Raw genomic sequence first — 21,006 nt, 5'->3', positions numbered from 1 at the left:
TGTTCCCCTCTCCATACCCTCTCCAGCATCCATTGTTTGTAGACTTTTTGATGATGGCCACTCTGACTGGTGTGAGGTGGTGACTTCTTGTAGTTTTGATTTGCATTTGTCCAATAATGAGTGATGTTGAGCATCTTTTCATGTGCCTGTTACCCATCTGTATGTCTTCTTCGGAGAAATGTCTCTTCAGGTCCCTTTCCCACTTTTGATTAGGTTGTTTGCTTTTCTGGTATTGAGGTGTATGAGCTGCTTGTATATTTTAGAAATGAATTCTTTATCAGTTGTTTCCTTTGCTATTTTTTTCTCCCATTCTGAGGGTTGTCTTTTCACTTTGTAGTTCCCTTTGCTGTGCAAAAGCTTTTAAGTTTAATTATGCTGCACTTGTCTACTTTTGTTTTTATTTCCATTATTCTAGGAGGTGGGTAGGAGATCTTACTTTGATTTATGTCATTGAGTGCTCTGCCTATGTTCTCCTCTAAGAGTTTAATAGTTTCTGGTCTTACATTTAGGTCTTTAATCCACTTTGAGTTTATCTTTGTGTATGGTTTTAGGTAGTGATCTAATTTCATTCTTTTTCATGTAGCTGTCCAGTTTTTCCAGCACCACTTATTGAAGTGGCTGTCTTTGCCCCACTGTATATTCTTGCTTCCTTTGTCAAAAATTGGGTACCCATAGGTGGGTGGGTTCATCTCTGGGTTCTCTCTCTTGTTCCATTGTTCTATATTTCTGTTTTTATGCCAGTACCATACTGTCTTGCTTACTGTAGCTTTGTAGTTTAGTCTGAAGTCAGGAAGGTTGATTCCTCCAGCTCCATTCTTCTTTCTGAAGACTGGTTTGGATATTCAGGGTCTTTTATGTTTCCATATCAATTGTGAATTTTTTTGTTCTAGTTCTGTGAAAAGTGCCATTGGTAATTTGATAGGGATTGCATTGAATCTGTTGATTGCACTTAGAAGTATAGTCATTTCAAAACAAACAGAGTTTTATTTGTATTTGTTTTAGTTTTTACAAAGTACTCTCACAAATTCTGAGGCTGGCAGTAACCCTGTTGGAAGTAGGATGAGTGAGGCATCTGGAGCTCTGGCCCCTTGGCTCCAGGGCTGGTCTCCTCTGAACAGTGGAACATTGGATTTGAACATTTCTTCTAAGTATCATATTAGTGTATGTTCAGAAAAGAATGCTAAGAAGTTTCAAAAACTCTTAATTAAAAAAAAAATACAGCAGAAACTGTAGGGACTGAATGTATTTGACAGTTTGGAGACACTAATTATGGTCTTGAGACAGTTGTGGGGACCAGAGAGAACAGTCTGGGGAAGTATGACAAGAGAAGTCACTAGACTTCCAACTTCAGCAAGCAATTTATTCATCTTTGAAGTAGAAGTAGTAGCTGAACATTTATAGGGATGGAGAAATGTAGAGAATTTCAAAGAGAACTGGAAATCATGTGAGGAGTGATTATTTAGGTTGTTTGATTGCATTATCTAAGAAAGAGTTAACACCAGAAAGATGGGTAATTAGAAGTTGACAGTTTTCAGCTTTGTCTTCCTTTTTTCAATAGAAAACTTCAAACACACATGAAATATCAAGAAAATAGTATAATAAACCAATAGCATGCCCATCAATATAAAATTGACAGTTTGCCATTCTTATATCTTTGAGTTATTAAAAAAAAATTGAATACAGTAAGGGTTTCTTTAAAATTAGTTTCTCCTTCAGCTTTATTGAGGTCTAATTGATGATCAAAAATTGTATATATTTAGATGTACAACTTGATGACTTGACATACATATACATTGTGAAATGCTCATCCTACCAAGCCAATCAATATATCTACCACACATCTTAATCGTTTAATTTTTTCTCTCTTGTATGTTGAGAACTCCCAAACTCTACTCCCTCAGCAAATGAAAAGGACACAGTACTGTACTGTCAACTGTAACCTAATTGCTGTACACTAGTTCTGCAGGACATATTCATCTTGCATAACTGAAGCTAAAAGTCATTATTAATAACACCATTTTAGCCAAGGTACATGGGAAATTATCAAAGAATAATGAGGTGATCTTATTATAAGCCCCACAAACTTTGATCTTTCTTCATTTAGAATGAAAGGGAAGAGAAGCTGCTGAGCTGGTAAGATGACCACACAAATAACTTATCACTTATGAGTGGGAGCCCAAGTTTTATTCTCAGTCCTACAGCATTGATTCATTCAGATAGCATATTCTAGACACTTTTCACACACTGACCATCCAACAGTGAGACAGTCATGCTGGACTTGGACTTGAATCCAAATCAAAATTCATCATTTACTGATTCAAAGATCTTGGAGAATGCTGTCCTTGAGTCTCATCTTTCTCATCTGTGAAATAGAGATAATACCTTCTTGAATAGGGCATTGTGGGAGTTAAAAGTTAATTAAGTTTCCCACAAATGCACATAACCTGTATTCTATAACATATTGCCACTATTACTCCACTAGGCAGTCCCTGAGCTCATGATGAAAGAAATCATAAGGCAATCTCTCTGTCCCAAATTCCTCTTCAAAGAGAGCAGCAAAAAGCTCACAGAGGTCCCCCCACAATGTAACCTATGAGATGCAAGACACCTCACATGTTGTGGCGATCTCCAATGACAGCATGAATTCATGTTTCAAAATCATTTGAAGTCTTCTAATCTTCTGTTACATTTGTTTAAGTGTTATAGCTCTACAAACATAATCTGTGCTAAACCCTGTTGTTGGCCATCGTCAAATGTTTGGTGCCTGGTTTGTATTGGCCAAACCAAGGTCTTGTGCCCAATGTACACTGAGGCGATATGAACAGAAATGTTGGTGTTCTGAGCAGAGAAAAGCTTATTGCACGGGCCAAGCAAGGAGTAAGGATGCTCGTGCTCAGAAGTCTGGAACTGCCCAGTGGATTTCAGGGGAGGTGTTTTAAAGGCAGAATAGGAGAGAGAATGGAGAGTACTTGATTTAGCTCATGCACTATTCTCTGCTTGATGTTGAGGAGCAGGGTAAGGCAACAGGGGTTATCATCATAAATCCTTAAGTTCCAGTTTATCATGGTCATGCAGTTAACGTCTTCCACCTGGTGGACTTTTCAGCATCTGCAAAACAACTCGGGAATGTGCACCAAACATATCATCTGTAGCCTTCTGGGAGGAGCTAAAGATTCTGTGAGGGCAGTATGGCTAATCTATTGATAACGTTTTGTTTTTTTAATTACGTGTTCACATTTTTCCAGTCATTAATTCTTGAGCCAGCCTTTTGTGATTCAGATGAGGCCTGGGAGACTAAAAATTTTCTACCAACAGGAGACAGGCAGAGGGCATGGGGTTTGGGTAGAATCTATCCCAGGAAGGCCCCACTGGGTTCTGCTTCCTTACAGTTGGAGAAGTTCCCACAGCACCTTTGTTTGGTCTTGATGAGGGCAGGGGGCCCAGAGAGGAGGCTGCTATCTCCTTCTGCCAGCTTTCTCCAGGTTTCCTCTGCAGCGCATGGGGAGCCTCTGAGCAGCAGAGATGGGCGGGGCTGAGCCTCGCATCTCCACCTTCTGGGTGAGTGCCTGGGCTCAGAACAGGAACTTCCGCAGAGTTTGCGGCCAGGTGCGCTCCTAGGAGCTGGGCTGGTTGTGCCTCACAGTCAGCCTGCTGCCTTCAACAAAGAGCTGATAACTTTGCCTCCCACCTGCGTGAGGCTTCTGGAAGCGTCTATCTGGGTGTTTCCTGGTCCTGCAGCCCCACACGTGGCACGCTGCATCCATCCTATGCCTGTGGCAGCACCTGCACAGAGCGGGTGCCTCAGAGGTGGACCCTGGAGGCTGCTCAGTCTTGGGAGGCGGACCTGGTGCACAAAGGGCGCTCCACTCTCAGAAGCAGAGGTTCTCAGGCTCCGGCCCAGTGGACCTGTGAGGCGGCCAGAATCCAGCATCCCCGCCAGAGCCTCCAGGAGCAGCAGGAGCCCCACGGCCGCCTGAGCAGGAAGACCCCGGTCTGTGTCCGCCTTGGCCGGCAAGATGCTGCCTGTGTCCACGGAGGTGAAGACCAGCCCGCTGCAGAAGGCGAACTTCTGCTCGCGCCTGTTTGTCTGGTGAGTGCCCTGTCTGAGCTGTGACATTCCACCGGGGGCGCAACACTGTTGGCTTCTGTTGGGGATCAAGGGACAAAGCGAGGGAGTGTGCCTGGGAGCCTGGGGCCGGTGGGGTTGGGAGGGGTACCAAGGGACCTGGTGTCAGGGAAACTGAGTGTCCCTGCCTTGCTGCTCTCCGCCCAGCCAGCCCCAGAGCCTGAGAGCTGATGCAGCAGGAGCAGAAGGCAAGGAGGTTTCTCAGGGAGAGTCACTGCCCAGCAAGAGAAGGGACTGGGCTCCCTACTCTCCACCTTATCCAGTGGCCTCAGAACCACTCAGGAATTCACTGTCAGTTCTGAAATAAGCTGCAACTGCACCCCCGCCCCCACCAAGCAAGCAGCTTGTGAACAATTATCTTTATCTATTTAGTGCCCTGAATCTTTGCCATCTTCCAATAATGTCCCCACCTTTTCCCATGTTCCTTAGGTGAACATCTGAGTTCCAACTGCCCTGGGCTCCCTCTCTCCCCCGTCTATAATCATGTCTTTCTTTCTGTCCCTCCTTCACTCCCTGTGTAGTCCTGTATGTCCTGGTACCCAGTTTTGGCCAATTTCATGTGTGTACAAAACGCTATTGTTTTTTATGAAATGAATGGGACATTATTCTGGAACATGTGTTGCTTTTGCCTGGGACACACAGCCAGGAATAGAGTGTGTATTTGACCACAGCCCCTGGCCCTATTGTGAATATCTATCTCCACTTCTACCTTTGAGAACCAAACCCTGGGGATGGGGTCCCTGAAACCTGTGGGGTCTTATCCAGATATCTATTCTTCAGGGAAGCAGTGCATGGTCTTGATGCAGGTGGTCCTGCCCAGGAGTCCTTTGGTCCTGAAACCACTGACAGGTCCATGAGCTGGGAGGAAACACAGAGATGAAAAGCACTGCAGAGAGCTGAAGCTCTTAAATGAAGTCTTCATCTAATAGCTGGGACTACAGATATGCAGGCCTGAACCTTTGGATTTTAATCACACTTGGGTGATTATTAGGTCTTTTGTTTCTGGACCCTAACCCATTTATCTTTTCCACAAATTCTGACACTTCTTTTATTGGACAGTCTAGGGGATCCCCAGGGGGATGGAAGCTCCTATGCTTGCTTGGATGGTGGTGTATTCAGTGCATGTAGCTACATCCCTTGGCTATTTGATCGCCCTTTAGGAAAGACGGGCCTAGAAGAAGGAATATGTGTGTGGTTACCATAAATAATAGCAAAGTAGACAAATGTCTCCTTAACATCAAGTAGGGCAAGAAACTCTCAAAGCACATTCTGTTTGTTGACTTTGAAAATGTATGTGCATAGAAATGGAAGGTGAAGACTTCCATTTTCATTGGCACCCATTTCCAGCTTTTCTGCTGGGGAGGAAGGAGCTATTACCTCTTATTTCATGCTTGAAGACTCTGAAGCATAGAGGTTGAGTAGTTGCCTACCATCACACAGCTAGTAAGTGGTAGAGTGGGATCTCAAACCAGGAAGTCTGGTTCTGGGGTCTCTGTTTCTTGTGTATGTAACTGCTGTGCTTGCCATAGAATTGGTTGCCTGGACTTGTTCCAGGGTCCTGGCCCAGACTGAGACCCCTTATCATGATGGGGAGGTTCTTTCTCCACTCAGATTCCCACAACCAACAAGTAAACTGGTGGTGAGACTGGTAGAGCACACACTTTGCTCAATGACCAAAGAATGAGAAATGGAGACTTAGTTTGCAAGTCAACCTCTCAGCCCAACTGGGTGTATAGGAGGGTTGAAGTAAAAGGAAGGGAATCAGGTTAAGAGAGGGAGGAATATTCATGGCTTACCCAATAACGTGGTGTGATTTGGACCTGAAATTAAGGCAGCACTCCTTTTCAGTCCTTGTATGAGCTCTTGGCTTTGTTGTCATAGTCACTGTCAACTGTAGTGGTCTGGTTGGTGTGTCATTTATCATGCTCATATATTACAGTGGATGCATAATGAGGCTCTGTGTCTATTACAGGTTAGGTCTTCTGCCATTTGGGTCCTACCTAGTTCTAGTCAGTTTTTATTTTTTTCTTTCCTTTTATGACTGAGCCTGAAACTCAGATAAGAGAGGTTTGTTTTCATTCGAGGGAGGGGCAGGAATATATTTCTGGGGCATCAGCCTTATCTTTTTATTGCTCCTTATTACTGAAGGGGCAAAGGTTCATCTTCTGATCCTGCTACCTGCTAAGCGCAGGCGTTGTCACATGTTGGATTCAGTTCAGTTCAGTTGCTCAAAATGTCTGACTCTTTGTGATCCCATGGACTGCAGCACACCAGGTTTCCTTGTCCATTGTGAACTCCTGGAGCTTGCTCAGACTCATGTCCATCGAGTTGGTGATGCCATCCAACCAGCTCATCCTCTGTCATCCCCTTCTCCTCCCGCCTTCAATCTTTCCCAGCATCAGGGTCTTATCCAATGAGTCAGTTCTTCACATCAGGGGGCCAAAGAATTGAGTTTCAATCTCAGCATCAGTCCTTCCAATGAATATGAAGGAAAGATTTTCTTTAGGATTGACTGGTAGGATCTCCTGGCAGACCAAGGGACTCTTAAGAGTCTTCTCCAACACCACAGTTCAAAAGCATCAATTCTTTGGTGCTCAGTTTTCTTTATAGTCCAAACCTCACATCCATACATGACTACTGGAAAAGCCATAGCTTTGACTAGACAGACCTTTGTCAGCAGAGTAATGTCTCTGCTTTTTAATATGCTGTCTAGGATGGCCATAGCTTTTCTCCCAAGGAGCAAGCATCTTTTAATTCATGGCTGCAGTCACCATCTGCAGTCATTTTGGAGCCTCCAAAATAAAGTCTGTCACTGTTTCCATTGTTTCCCCATTAATTTGCCATGAAGTGATGGTACCAGATGCCATGATCTTCATCTTTTGAATGGTAAGTTTTATGCCAGCTTTTTTCACTCTCCTCTTTCACCTTCCTCAAGAGGCTCTTTAGCTCCTCTTTGCTTTCTGCCATCAGCTCAGTCAGTCAGTTCAGTCACTCAGTCATGTCCAACTCTTTGTGACCCCAGGAACTGCAGCACACCAGGCCTCCCTGTCCATCACCAACTCCCAGAGTTTACCCAAACTCGTGTCCATTGAGTTGGTGATGCCATCTATCCATCTCATCCTCTGTCATCCCCTTCTTCTCCTGCCTTCAATCTTTCCCAATGTCAGGGTCTTTTCAGATGAGTCAGCTCTTAGTATCAGGTGGCCAAAATATTGGAGTTTCAGCTTCTATATCAGTCCTTCCAATGAACACCCAGGACTGATTTTCTTTAGGATGGACTGGTTGGATCTTCTTACAGTCCAAGGACTCTCGAGAGTCTTCTCCAACACCACAGTTCAAAAGCATCAATTCTGCACTCAGCTTTCTTTATAGTCCAACTCTCACCTCCATACATGACTACTGGAAAAACCGTAGCCTTGACTAGATGGACCTTTGTTGACAAAGTAATGTCTCTGCTTTTGAATATGCTATCGAGGTTGGTCATAGTTTTCCTTCCAAGGAGTAAGCATCTTTTAATTTCATGGCTGCAATTACCATCTGCAGTGATTTTGGAGCCCCAAAAAATAAAGTCAGCCACTGTTTCCACTGTTTCCCCATCTATTTGTCATGAAGTGATGGGACTGGATGCCATGATCTTCGTTTTTTGAATGTTGAGCTTTAAGCCAACTTTGTCACTCTCCTCTTTCACTTTCATCAAGAGGCTCTTTAGTTCCTCTTTACTTTCTGCCATAAGGGTGGTGTCATCTGCCTATCTGAGGTTATTGATATCCTTCCTGGCAATTCTGATTCCAGCTTGTGCTTCATCCAGCCCAGCCTTTCTCATGATGTACTCTGCATAGAAGTTAAATAAGCAGGATGACAACATGCAGCCTTGACGTGCTCCTTTTCCTATTTGGAACCAGTCTGTTGTTCCATGTGCAGTATTAACTGTTGGTTCCTGACCTGCATACAGATTTCTCAAGAGGCAGGTCAGGTGGTCTGGTATTCCCATCTCTTGAAGAATTTTCCACAATTTACTGTGATCCACACAGTCAAAGGCTTTGGTATAGTCAATAAAGCAGCAATAGATGTTTTTCTGGAACTCTGCAACCTTGCCTTATTCTCCCAATTTGGAACCAATCTCTTTTTCCATGTCCTGTTTTAACTGTTGCTTCTTGACCTGCATACAAATTTCTCAGGAGGCAGGTCAAATTGTCTAGCATTCCTGTCTCTTGAGGAATTTTCCCCAGTTTGTTGTGATCCACACAATCAAAGGCTTAGCATTAGTCAATAAATCAGAAATAGACTTTTTTCTGTAATTCTCTGGCTTTTTTCTGTGATCCAACAGATGTTGGCAATTTGATTCTTGTTCCTTTGCCTTTTCTAAATCCAGCTTTAACATCTGGAACTTCATGGTTCTTGGTACTATTGGATAATTTTGAGCATTACATTGCTAGCGTGTGAGATGAATGCAATCGTGTGGTACTTTAAACATTCTTTGGCATTGCCTTTCTTTGGGATTGATGAAAACTGAACTTTTCCAGTCCTGTGGGCAACTGCTGAGTTTTCCAAATTTGCTGGCATATTGAATGTACCAATTTAACAGCATCATCTTTTAGGATTTGAAATACCTCAACTAGAATTCCATCACCTCCACTACCTTTGTCCTTAGTGATACGTCCCAAGGGCTTACTTGCCTTCGCCTTCTAGGATGTCTGGCTGTTGTCCAGTGATCATACCACCGTTGTTATCTGGGTCATGAAGATCTGTTTTGTATAGTTCTGTGTATTTTTGCCACCTCTTCTTAATATCTTCTGCTTCTGTTACATTCATACCATTTCTGTCCTCTATTGTGTCCATCTTTGCATGAAATTTTCCCTTAGTTTCACTAATTTTCTTGAGAATATCTCTAGTATTTCCCATTCTAATATTTTCCTGTTTCTTTGCCTTGATCACTAGGAAGGCTTTCGTATCTCTCCTTGCTATTCTTTGGAAGTCTGCATTCAGATGGGTATATCTTTGCTTTTCTCCTTTGCCTTTATGTTGTCTTCTTTTCTCAGCTATTTGTAAGGCCTCCTCAGACAACAATTTTGCCTTTCTTTTTCTTGGGGATGGTCTTGATCACTGCCTCCTGTACAATGTCACTAATCTCTGTCCATAGTCCTTTAGGCACTCTGTCTATCAGATATAATCCCTTGAATCTATTGTCATTTCCACTCTATAATCATAAGGGATTTGATTTAGGTCATATCTAAACAGTCTAGTGGCTTTCCCTACTTTTTTCGATTTAAGACTGAATTTTTCACTAAGGAGTTCATGATCTGAGCCACAGTCAGCTCCTGGTCTTGTTTTTGCTGACTGTATAGAGTGTCTCCATCTTCAGCTGCAAAGAATATAATCAATCTGATTTTGGTACTGACCATCTGATGATGTTCATGTGTAGTCTTTTCTCATTTTGTTGGAAGAGGGTGTTTGCTATGACCAGTACATTCTCTTGGCAAAACTCTGTTTGCTTTTGCCCTGCTTCATTTTGTACTCCAAGGTCAAATTCACCTGCTATTCCAGGTATCTCTTGACTTCCTAGATTTGCATTTCAGTCCCCATGATGAAAAGGATATCTTTTGGGGGGTGATATCCTATCTAGAACTAAGGTTCTAGAAGGTCTTGTAGGTCTTCATAGAACCATTCAACTTCAGCTTCTTTGGCATTACTGGTTGGGACATAGACTTGGATTACCATGATATTGAATAGTTTGCCTTGGAAATGAACAGAGAGCATTTTGTCATTTTTGAGATTGCACCCAAGTACTGCATTTTGGACTCTTTTGTTGACTATGATGGCTACTCCATTTCTTCTAAGGGATTCTTGCCCACAGTAGTAGATATAATGGTCATCTGAGTTAAATTCACCCACTTCACCCCATTTTAGTTCATTGATTCCTAAAATATCAATGTTCACTCTTGGCATTGCCTGTTTGACCATTTCCAATTTACCTTGATTCATGGACCTAACATTCCATGTCCCTATGCAATATTGTTCTTACAGCATTGAACTTTATTTCCATCACCAGGCACATCCACAACTGGTTGTTGTTTTCGCTTTGGGTTAGAGGAGCAGATTTCTCCTGATTCCACTAAAATGAATCTGATTGTTCTCAGGCTAGAGTCGCAATTGCTCATAGCCTTGGGTAAAGACCATCTGCCACTTGATTGTCTCAGTTCTCTAAGAGATAAAACTAATAAGTCAATTGAGGAATCATGGACCAAAGAGCAAGAGAAGGAGAGTAACTGCAAGGGGTTCTAAGAATGACCTTGGAAGCCCAGAGAAGCTGGGGAACCTTCTTTAGTTCCTGTCACAAATTTGTTCAGCCAGGCCCTTCTTGTTTTGAGTATTTGGCCAAGTGACCTTCTCTCTATTAAAGAAAAAAATTTATTGGGGTACAGTTGATTTACAGTGTTGTGTTAGTTTCAGGAGTACAGCAAAGTAAATCAATAGACATATATCCACTATTTTTAAAAGGTAATTTTCTTTAAAAAATAAAAAGGCTATTACCGAGTATTGAGTAGAGTTCTCTCTGCTATACAGTAGGTTCTTATTAGTTATCTATTTTATATATATTTCCATGGTGGCTCAGACTGTAAAGAATCTGCCTGCAGTGCAGGAGACCTGGGTTAGATCCCTGGGTTGGGAAGATCCACTGGAGCAGGGCATGGCTACCCACTCAGGGATTCTTGCCTGGAGAATCCCCATGGGCAGAGGAGCCTGGCGGGCTGCAGTTCATGGGGTTGCAAAGAGTTGGATACGTATATAGTAGTCGATGTATGTCAATCCCAGTCTCCCAATTTGTCCCTTCCTCCCTGCCCCCCTGGAAACCATAAGTTCATTTTCTACATCTGTAACTCTATTTCTCTTTGGTAGATAAGTTCATTTGTCCTGCTTTTTAAGATTCTGTGTATAAGTGATACCATATGATATTTGTCTTTGTCTACAACTGGTTTTCTCTGGCAATTGGGATGTGCTCTCTTCTATCTGACCACTAGTGTTAACATCAAAACAGCAGGAAATGGTTGCTGGGGCATAAATTCCCCCTTGAGCAGCCAGCAGGTAGTCAAGAGCTTTGTAGTGGTCAAGTGTCATGTAGGCCAGAGGGTCTAGTGAAGATTTTGTCATTCTAAGGTTAGATCTGGGTTCTCTACTTACCTAGGCCAGTCTCTGACTTTTTTAAATTTATTTTTTTTTATGCTTAGGTTATTATAAGTTCTTTCTCATGCTAGGCTCACCGGGGATCTTACAAGAGTGACAACTGCTATTACCAGTCCAGCTCCCCTCCTGACTAGATGAATGGCCCTTTTGATTCACAGGTTGTGCGAGTGTAATTAAAATTTGAATGTAACCTTGATCTGGGTGTGAACAACCTATAGCCCAGTGTCCCCTGGTAGTTTTTTGGAGACACTTGATGGCCCAACATGGGTGGCCCTTACCACAGGGACCTCGAGGAACAAACATTCCTCAGGGGCACACACACTGTCCTTGAATTTTATTGAGTCTTGTTTAGGCTTATGGTGGCGCCCTTCCATCCAGGGTACTTGCACATGGCCAGGCCCCTCCATGTTTGGTATGATCCTGTCCCCAGAGCCCTTAAGCATGATAACTATCTAGAGTTGGCCATGCCTGTAGGTGGAGGGCTCATGATGAACGGTTGGTTGGACCCCCAGAAAACAGGGATTTGACTAACACACGCCTTTGCAGGAGTGTGGTGGCAATGGGCAACTTTGATGTCCCCGGGCAGAAGCCTGGACGTGGAGGAATTAAACCATAGTTCGGTGATGCTGTCAGCTGTTAGTGCAGTTCCCTGAAAGTCTGGCGGGCTGTATTTATTCCTCGACTGAGGCTGATGGTGATAGATCCAACAGTCAGTAAAACTTCAGCCCTTTTGCATGTTTGAATGTTACTTTAAAAATAAACGAATCTGCCAGGGAGTGATACCAAGGAGGACCATAAGAAAAATCAACTGTATTTTAGTTGGGAAGGTATTACTTATCTTGAGGTTGTCTTCAGAAGGTTGGGTTCAGAAAGAAGCTCACATGAGTCTTCTGGCTGAAGGGAGTCTGACAGGACTGTAACAAATTCAGGGTCCAGAGCCTGTTAGACTCAGGGTATTGTGTCCATAAGATAATCCCTGTAAAAGCTCCTCTGTGTTGACAATTGATCTGAGGAGATCTTGAGACCTCAAGGTTGCAACTGCTTTGAATATAAATGGTACTAAGACACTTCAGTCATGTCCGACTGCAACCCCAACTGGTGGGGTTGCACCAACTGGTGGACTGTAGCCCACCAGGCTGCCCTGTCCATGGGATTTTCCAGGTTTAAACACTGAAGTAGGTTGCCATTTCCTTCTCCAGGGGATCTTCCCAACCTGGGGATCGAACCAGCATCTCTTACAACTCCTGCTTTAGCAGACGGGTTCTTTATCACTAACACATGTAGGTATCCTTCAATCTGATACATTTCAGAAGACATAAATCCTCAGTAATACAGGAACATATCTGCAGCCTTACCCACAATGGCCATTCAGCTCTATTCTGCATGCCTGAACCACTGTTACTTTATTTTGATTTCTAAACATATTTTTTCATTAATAATTAAAGCAGATGTACAATGAATGTTCGGTAGGCCACAAACAGGCTCCTTTAATTAAGTTATGTAATATATAAGCCAGCATGACTTTCCTATACCTAGAATGTATGTGTGTTTGTAAGCATGTATCTAATTTTCCCCATATCTTTATATATTTAAAATGTAGAGTTTTTTTTTTTTTTTTAACAATGTCCATGAATGTAGGTTTCTAATTAGAGATGTGTAATTTGGATATATGTCACTCTCCTTTTAATTTTTAACAGGTGGCTAAACCCCTTGTTTAAAATTGGTCACAAACGGAAATTAGAACCAGATGACATGTACTCGGTGCTTCCGGAAGATTGCTCCCAGCACCTTGGAGAACAGCTGCAAGGGTGAGCACAGGCAGCAGGGAGGGGGCGAGGGAGAGTGAGAATTTTCACGTGGGGCTAAAGGTTTGGGGGAGGCTTTGCCTTCCTCTGGGTTCTCCTGAGGCTCCTCCCCTGGCACTGTACGCTCGTCCCCTCAGGTTGACCCTAGGCTTAGCCCATTTTGGAGGCTGGGGGAGCCCATGTTCCCTGTACATCTGTGGACGTGGAGGGAGCCCGCAGCCATGGCCCTGGAGGCCGAGCTCTGTCCCTGGAGGTGGGGTCCATGGAAGAGGGAATCTGCCCTCCTGAACTGCTCATGACCTGTGAGTCCAGCAAATCTAGGCAGGAACTTGTTTCCAGAATCTGGGACTTTTCCCTCAAGGCCTGTTTCTCTGGAGCTTCAGAGTCTGCACCGCTCATCTTTCAGGAGCCCTGTGAGCAGGTAGCCGGCATCTATTGCGCAGCCGCAGAGCGCCCTGTAGTGCAGGCTCGTCTCCCCCTCTGCCCCTCCCCCACTCTGCCCCTCCCCCGTTTCCCCTTTGGGGGACATGCTGTTTACTGTGCTTTGTTTTGTATCACAGGTACTGGGATCAAGAAGTTAAGAGAGCCCAGAAGGATGCACGGGAGCCCTCTTTAGTGAAAGCAATCATAAAGTGTTACTGGAAATCCTATTTAATTTGGGGAATGTTTACATTTCTTGAGGTAAAAGATATTCATACTGTGCACTGCTTATTGGTATATGTATTTCAGTACCGAGGTGGACGGGACTGGTGGGAAGAGAGACCAGTAGTCTAAGGTCTGGGATAAACCCTCATGGAAACATGATGGAGCTCAGAGGTTGTATTTGCCTTTAGAATGGCAAGAACTGGACTCCAGGGGTTACTATTTTTCAACTGATTCAACAGTATTGTGGAAGGATGGCCTTGAAATAAAAGACATTTTATATTATGGTAGAAAGTTCCTGGTGCTCAGTATAAACGTTGGCTGATCTTTGACCAAAAGAAGATTCCAGCAGCCTCAGTCAATATGTTCCCTGTGATTGAGAGGAAGGTAAATTGGACCCACGCCCAGAATAACGTACATTTATGGCACTCATTTATAGTTTAACAAGGTAGAAATTGTTCCCTTGACCAGGTCACATCTGATAAATGCTTTTCTAAGAAGATACCATCACCGCTCCTCTTCCAGGGGAGCAGAACCCAGGGCCCTGCATCTGACTGTAGCCGCCCAGAACTCCTAAGAGCACACCTTTCCCCAGACTGCCCCCTTCCCCGTGGGCTGGCACTGTGAGCAAAGCCCCCGTGGGAAGGAGCTCCAGCTTCACCGTGAATTCTGTGCACCCTTCACGCTGCTTTCTTTCCCTGGTTGTGGAAGCAGATTTCTCGTTGAAGGGGGATCCTGGTATCCTGGCATTGGCAGAGGGTGTAGGAGGGAATGTGCAGGGCAAACCAGAGACAGAAAGCTGTGAGGTCAATGACCTCCATGACCCTGAAGATCCTGGGTCAAGATCCCCCAGAGGACAGTTCAACTGGGGACACAATGCTGGCAGCCCCCTGTCCTGGCTGAGCCTGCTGGAGGTCTGCTGCAGACCCCCCTGGGGGGCTCGTGCTCTCCGTGGTCCCTTGAAGATGCAGTTGCTGTGAAAGGGGTGGAGAAGGTGGAGAAGGTGTGAGTTGTCCTCAGTCCATCGTGTTGGGGGTGAGGTGTGCCAGGTGGTTTACAGGTGGGCAGCATGGCTCTTGTTTAAAGCCTGTGCTGGACTGAGGGCACTGCGGGCAGTGGGCAGCTGGGAAGGTGAAGTCCACCCCACATAACTGGAGAGACCAGAGAATCTGCCAGCTCCCAGGTGACTGGATGGTCCTGGGGGATGGAGTTCTCACTGATGTCAGAAGAGGATTGGCCATTGTGCCAGAGGGTGGGACAGGTGTGTGGGGCAGGTTGCCACCTTTGAGAGGGCACTGACCACCTAGGTACTGCAGTGTCCTGTGAAGGACGGGGTGGGAGAGGGAGCAGGAGCCCGTCAGGCTGCCCCCGCCCTTGTTTGTCCCATGCACAGCTGTCCAGTCGTGGAATTTCCACATAGTCATAGTAAGTCTCTGTTTGAAATACACAGGTGGCAAGCTGGTGTGGCCTGTTTGTTCAGGATTTCCTGACTTCACACAACCGAGCTCTCATGAATTCTGCTTATCAGGAAACCCTGGGGCCTCGGTTTCTGCCTGTTGCTCATGCCAGGTGCCTGGTTGGATGAGTGGCCTCCGGGTTTAATGTTGGATCATATCCTGGAGGAGGTCTTTCTCTGCTGTCCCTGGCTCTCTAGTTTCTCTTTGGTACCAGATGCTAAAGAGTCTTAAAGTCGGGTGGGTTCAAAGCATAGCCCATGTGGCTGGGTTTGAACTGAGCTGCTGGTTTTTCTTGCTGTCCTGGGCTGTTGGCTCCTTGGCTGGGGTCACTAAGCCTTGGATGGATCCCATTCTAATATGAGTCCTGGATCTTGGCTGTGGCAGCTCATGGGAGAAGCAGACATAGAGGGAGAGGCCACAGGATCTGGGGTTCTTCCTGAGAGGGAATCCTCCCCACTGTGGTGCTGGGAGTGTTGATTTCACAGTTGTCCAGCCCCAGTAATACTTCCTGCTGGGGATCCAGGAAGGCCAGCCCTGGGGCTGCATAAGGTGGAACTGGAAGAGCCCTGGGCCCTTTCAGGAGGTTGGTCGCTGGGTGGTCATGGCAGAGAAGAGGGGAGGAGAGGACGTAAATTTAGGGGCTCATCTGTGTGATAGTACTACTAGTACTAGTAGCAATGCTAGTTAGCGAAATAATTGATTTTCTGAAGCAACTACCTGTGTTGTGATCAATCTATACTGCTTGTTGTTCTTTATATTTTAGATGGTGGAAGATCTAAACTCAGCCCAGGATTTTCTAAAACACAAACATGTTTCCTTTTTTATCTCCAGCCCTCTTTTAATCCCTCAGGTGCACAGAACACCCCGTGGATCATCCATGATCCCAAGCACTGTGCTCTTACCACCCACAGCATGAGCGGGGCCTCGCAGGTACTCCTGGTGGCACCAGTGGGAGAAAGCAGGGTGGCGCCAGTCCAGAGTGAGGCTTTTAGTGTTTTAGGATTTTGAGATGTGAAAACCTCTGTCCTATGAGAAGGGCTTCCCTGATAGCTCAGCTGTTAAGGAATCTGCCTGCAATGAGGGAGACCTGGGTTCGATCCCGGGCTTGGGACCATCCCCTGGACAAGGGAAAGGCTACCCACTTCAGTATTCTGGCCTGGAGAATTCCATGGACTGTCCTGTGAGAACTGAGGAGTATCTCTTCCTCTCAGAGAAACAAGTACCAGGCTATGGAGCACTTGCCAGTCACCCCTAATTAGAATAGAACAGCCAGAGATTTACCAGCACCCCTGTCCTGTGTGTGCACCTCCACGGTACTGTGGGTGGAGAGGACAGGTCCCCACCTGCCCGGGGCCCTCAGGGTGGAGAGAAGGAGCCTGAAGCCTCTGCCTGGGCCTGAGTCACAGAGACTACCTCCCCAGGTCATCAGTGTTTCTCTCTGAGTGGTGAGGTCTCCATTGCTGGTTTGTAAGTGGGATGCCCTCGGAGAGCCAGAGTGGGTTCACCCAGTCCCTTCCTCTGAGAGGGGAGGTGTGGCCAGGAGTTATGTCCTCTTCCCAGGACCCTTAGAAATGGCCCGACCTTGTCCAGTCACTTGGCCTTTGTCTGAAGCCACTTTTGCCGATGGTCTCTGGTCCAGGTGGAGGCTGTGGGACTTTGGAGCTCAGGTGATGGGCAGGAAGTAAACAGAATCCTCTGCATCCCACAGCGAGCTTTGTGCCTTGACTCACGGCTGGTTCCCTGAGAGCTGAGTGGTCTTTGCATTTATTCCCCAACCCTTTCTTCCATGTGTCCCTCACTTCTGCTCAACCCAGGAGGCTGAGGAGTTGCTGCTGGTGGCAAAGATACTGTGGGCTGAGAGCAACCACTGAGGACCACATGGCAAGGGAGAGGAGGAGGGGGCACTGAGCCAAGCAGAAGGGCACCTGCAGGGCAGACTTGTGCACCCTGCTGGTTCCTGAGAGCATCATGTTAGCCATTAGGTGTCAGTAATACCCACAGTGATGACCTTGAGTTATAAATTAGGGTTTTATATCCAATCTTATTTTCTTTTTCTAAGCATATGTACATTTTTAACGTAAAATTAAAAGAATTTTTAAAATTGAAGTATAATTGGCTTACAATGTTATATTAGTTTCTGGTATACATCATTAGTGATTTACTACTTTATACAGTACATGATAAGTTTAGTTACCAACTGTCACCATGCAAAGTTATTCCAATATTATTGAATATATTTCCTATGTTGTATAATTCCATGATTTATTTATTTTTTAAATTTTTATCTATTTATTTTTTGTCCCTGATCCCCTTTTACTTATTTTATAATCTGGAGTTTGCACCTCTTAAGTTCCCTCACCTGTTTCACTTGTTTCCTCCACCCCCTCAATCCATTTTCTTTATGTAGTCAGGGAAGTAGACTACAAGGAGAGTCAGACACTTTTTGAAAGATTGCATTCATAATGGTTAAAAATTTTCGCAATCTGGGCAGAAGTGAAACTTTACTTATAGTCTAGAAAATTTGATTTTACCCATGACTTTTCTCAAGAGTTCTTGTTCCACTGTGGTCGCCTGTGAGGAACAACAAGTTTTCCAAGCCTTGGTGAATCCAGCCTCTGCCATTAAGAATAGAGTAAGTCTCTTACCAGGACTTCTAATAATAAAAGTGATTATTATTATTATTTTTTTTTATGGTGGTTTCAGAGTACTCTGCACTGTTGTAGCTCATTTAGATGTCCCAGGATTCCTCTGAGGGAGGCAAGGCCAGTATTTTCACAGATAAACACCTGGAGTCCCAGGAGGGCACACGATGGGCTTGGGGTCATGTGACTCGCAGGTGGCCGACCTGGTTTCTGAGGCGCAGAGCTCTGACTGCTAGACCCGTGTTCTCTGCGTTCTGTCCTCTCCTCCCACAGCATCCACTGAGGTTCAGAGCCAAGAGAAGCTGCTTTTCTAGCAACAGCTCTGGCCCCTCTGTCACCTGATTTCTATGGTGTGGTTTTTTTTTTCTAATTTCCTGTAGATTTTTTTTAATGGATTTATATTTTTAAGAACATTTCAAAAATACAAAAACAGAATAGAATGAAAGGGTGACACAATGTGTCACTCCAGAATAGGGCTCTCTGGCAGAAAGATTGTTGTGAGTTGATTGTGTTTTTCGGAAATAGACACAGGAGAAACTCTGAAGACAGAGTAGAAGTTATTCTTCTGAGGGACATTTACACTGATAAAGGAAACCTCCATTTGTAAAGGCGTCTCCCTCTCTGTACCAGAAAATGGATGGCTCTAAATCACAGCAGAATCCTGTTGAAGGACAGTCTTCAAGAAGGATGAAATCTGCCTAACAAACTCAACCCTACTGTAGTTTAAGCTGCTTTTCCTATTAACCTCTCATTGGCGCTCCATCACCTTTTCTTTTGTCTTTAGGGGGAGATGGCATTTAAGGTGGTGGCTTGGGCCATCTCAGGAGTTACTCAGTTCTTATTGATATTTCACATGTATATCAGAGATATACATGTTAATAAACTTCTGTTTTATTTTCCTTTGTTATTCTGTCATTTATTACAGGGATCCTCAGCTAAGAACTCAGAAGGGTAAAGGGAAATAAGCCCCTATGTCACCCTAAGTCAGCTTCAATAATTACCATAATGAGCAGTCTTGATTCATCTGAAACTCACCCTCAATTCCCAAGATTATTTTAAAGAAGTTCCAAGACAGCAAATCATTTTTATCCATAAATATTTTAGTATGTATCTTTAAAAGATGTGGAATCTCCCCGCACTAAACATATTTAGCATAAACATTATTTTTATAGACTTCCCTGGTGTCTCAGATGGTAAAGTGTCTGCCTACAATTTGTGAGACCCAGGTTCAATCCCTGGGTTGGGAAGATTTCTTGGAGAAGAAAATGGCAACCCACTCCAGTATTCTTGCCTGGAAAATCCCATGGTTGGAGGAACATGGTAGGCTACAGTCCATGGGGTCGTAAAGAGTTGGACATGACTGAGTGACTTCACTTTCACTTTATTGTTTTTATGCTTAAATATTAACTTTAGTATCTAGCCAGCGCTCACAGTTGTCTTTTCCCCTCTTCTGTTGGCAGCAGTATTAAATGAGGTACACTTGGCTGACACAGGTTATACAGATTGCCTTTCTGTCCCCTCCACCCCCTGCCTCTAGGTTGTTTGTCCTGTAGAGAGTCCCACAGCCTGGATTTGGCTGATCGCATCTCCCCCTGTGTCAATTAACTTGTTGCTCTGGCACCTTAGGTTGGTGTTTAGGTCTAGAAGTTTGATATAGCTCATTTGGATTTTCGTTACCCCTTTCGTCTATGTAGGAGGTAGGGTTGTATATCTCCCTTATAAGTTATATAACATCTTGTGTGTGTGTGTGTGTGTGTGATGTTGGATCTATTCATGATCCTTGCTCTCGGTCCATTAACTTATTAAGGGTTGCGAAGTGGAGATGTTCTAAGCTCTTTGGTTAATGCTTAACTATAGTGTTTACAGGTAGAGTAGGGGAAAATAATTTTTCCGTTTTTAAAACCTGTTTTCAAAATGAGGAATTGGTTCTCCTCTAGTGAGGAGAGGGGCTAGTGAGTTTTCACGGTTGTTTTTTGGTTTGGTTTTGTGAATGTCAATTTGAGCTCATGGATTTAAGCATTTCTGATCTGCTTCAGTCCATTTCCTTTGTTATGCTTGTGTCAACCTTTGGCCATCTTTGGGCAGTGGGAGTATGTTCAGGTTGGGTCCTAAGCCTTTTGCACATACTCTAGAAGTCTTGGCTAGTTTTTTTTTTTTTTTTTTTTTTAATGTCTTTTTTTTGTTGTTTTGTTTCTGGTGTGACAGAATGTTTCTAGTTCATTTTGTACAGCATTTGCTCAGCCCTGGAATCATCCATTTCTCCAAGCAGCCCTGTCTTCTTTTAGTGTGAAATGGTATTTAAAGACTATAGTCTGGGTACTAGAGGGGCTTCTTGCTCTTGGTTATTGTTTCTTGGCTTTTTTTCATTAGACCAAGTTAGAATACATTTTTAAGGTAAACAAATATGTTTATATGGTGTTTCCAATCCAAATCAGATACAGGACACTAGTTTTTTACTTCATCTTACTGTGCTTACATCTGTACCTCTTTTCTCCCATTATCTTTTCTCTTTGTCCCACGTCTAAGCCCAATTCTCAATGATATTAACAGAATTATTCATTTGTTTTACCTTATAATATGACTTCTGAAAACATAATAAGATTTATCTTTTGGCAGTTCATACTGTCTTCACATGGGTGTATCACGCAGAGAATGTGTTTTAAATTGTTTTGTTTAAAACCACTTTTCATAGTTCTTTTTTGTATGGCTCTTTGTACCAACAGGTTGGGTAGATATTTAGGTACTTTTATTTAAATTTACTCTGAAATTTTAGGAATTGCTTTTTTAAAAAATTAGTTCTTTCATAATTTTAATTCTGTATAATGTTTTCATGATTCCAAAATCAAGACAAGACTACTTTTAAAGAAGGCTGATATCCTTGTTAGCTCTATTCTAATTCTCCTTCTCCTTTTAGAGATAACTTTCCAGGCTAATTTTGACTCATCTTTTTATTAATGTGTTTTAAATATAGTTTTATCTGAAATTTTAGTTTTTCTACTGTGCAGAATGAAAATTTTCAATTTCAATACTGTAATCTCTGGACTTGGGTTTATAAGGATTTTTCTGGAAGCATGAAATGTGTTATGGGACTCATTAAAACTGTTTGTGATCATTGTAACTCCTTCATAGCAGGTCTGTAGCCATTCCAGGCT

At 43.8% G+C, this 21,006-nt stretch overlaps 1 protein-coding gene across 1 annotated transcript in view; it reads left to right on the top strand.

Annotated features, from left to right (window-relative positions):
- Positions 1-4,016: 4,016 nt before the first annotated feature.
- LOC128071431 (ATP-binding cassette subfamily C member 4-like) overlaps positions 4,017-21,006 on the top strand; it is a gene marked incomplete at its 3' end in the record, with an annotated part of 40,751 nt that continues 23,761 nt past the window's right edge. The window contains exons 1-3 of the mRNA XM_052664303.1: positions 4,017-4,090; positions 13,006-13,116; positions 13,674-13,794. Of these exons, the coding sequence (XP_052520263.1) occupies positions 4,017-4,090; positions 13,006-13,116; positions 13,674-13,794 (306 nt within the window). The remainder of the gene's footprint in view (positions 4,091-13,005; positions 13,117-13,673; positions 13,795-21,006) is intronic.

Source organism: Budorcas taxicolor, unplaced genomic scaffold, assembly GCF_023091745.1.
Source record: "Budorcas taxicolor isolate Tak-1 unplaced genomic scaffold, Takin1.1 scaffold676, whole genome shotgun sequence".
NCBI classification, from domain to species: domain Eukaryota; kingdom Metazoa; phylum Chordata; class Mammalia; order Artiodactyla; family Bovidae; genus Budorcas; species Budorcas taxicolor.
The sequence above is the reverse complement of the archived record's forward strand: the minus strand, read 5'-3'. Positions and strand labels throughout refer to the sequence as shown.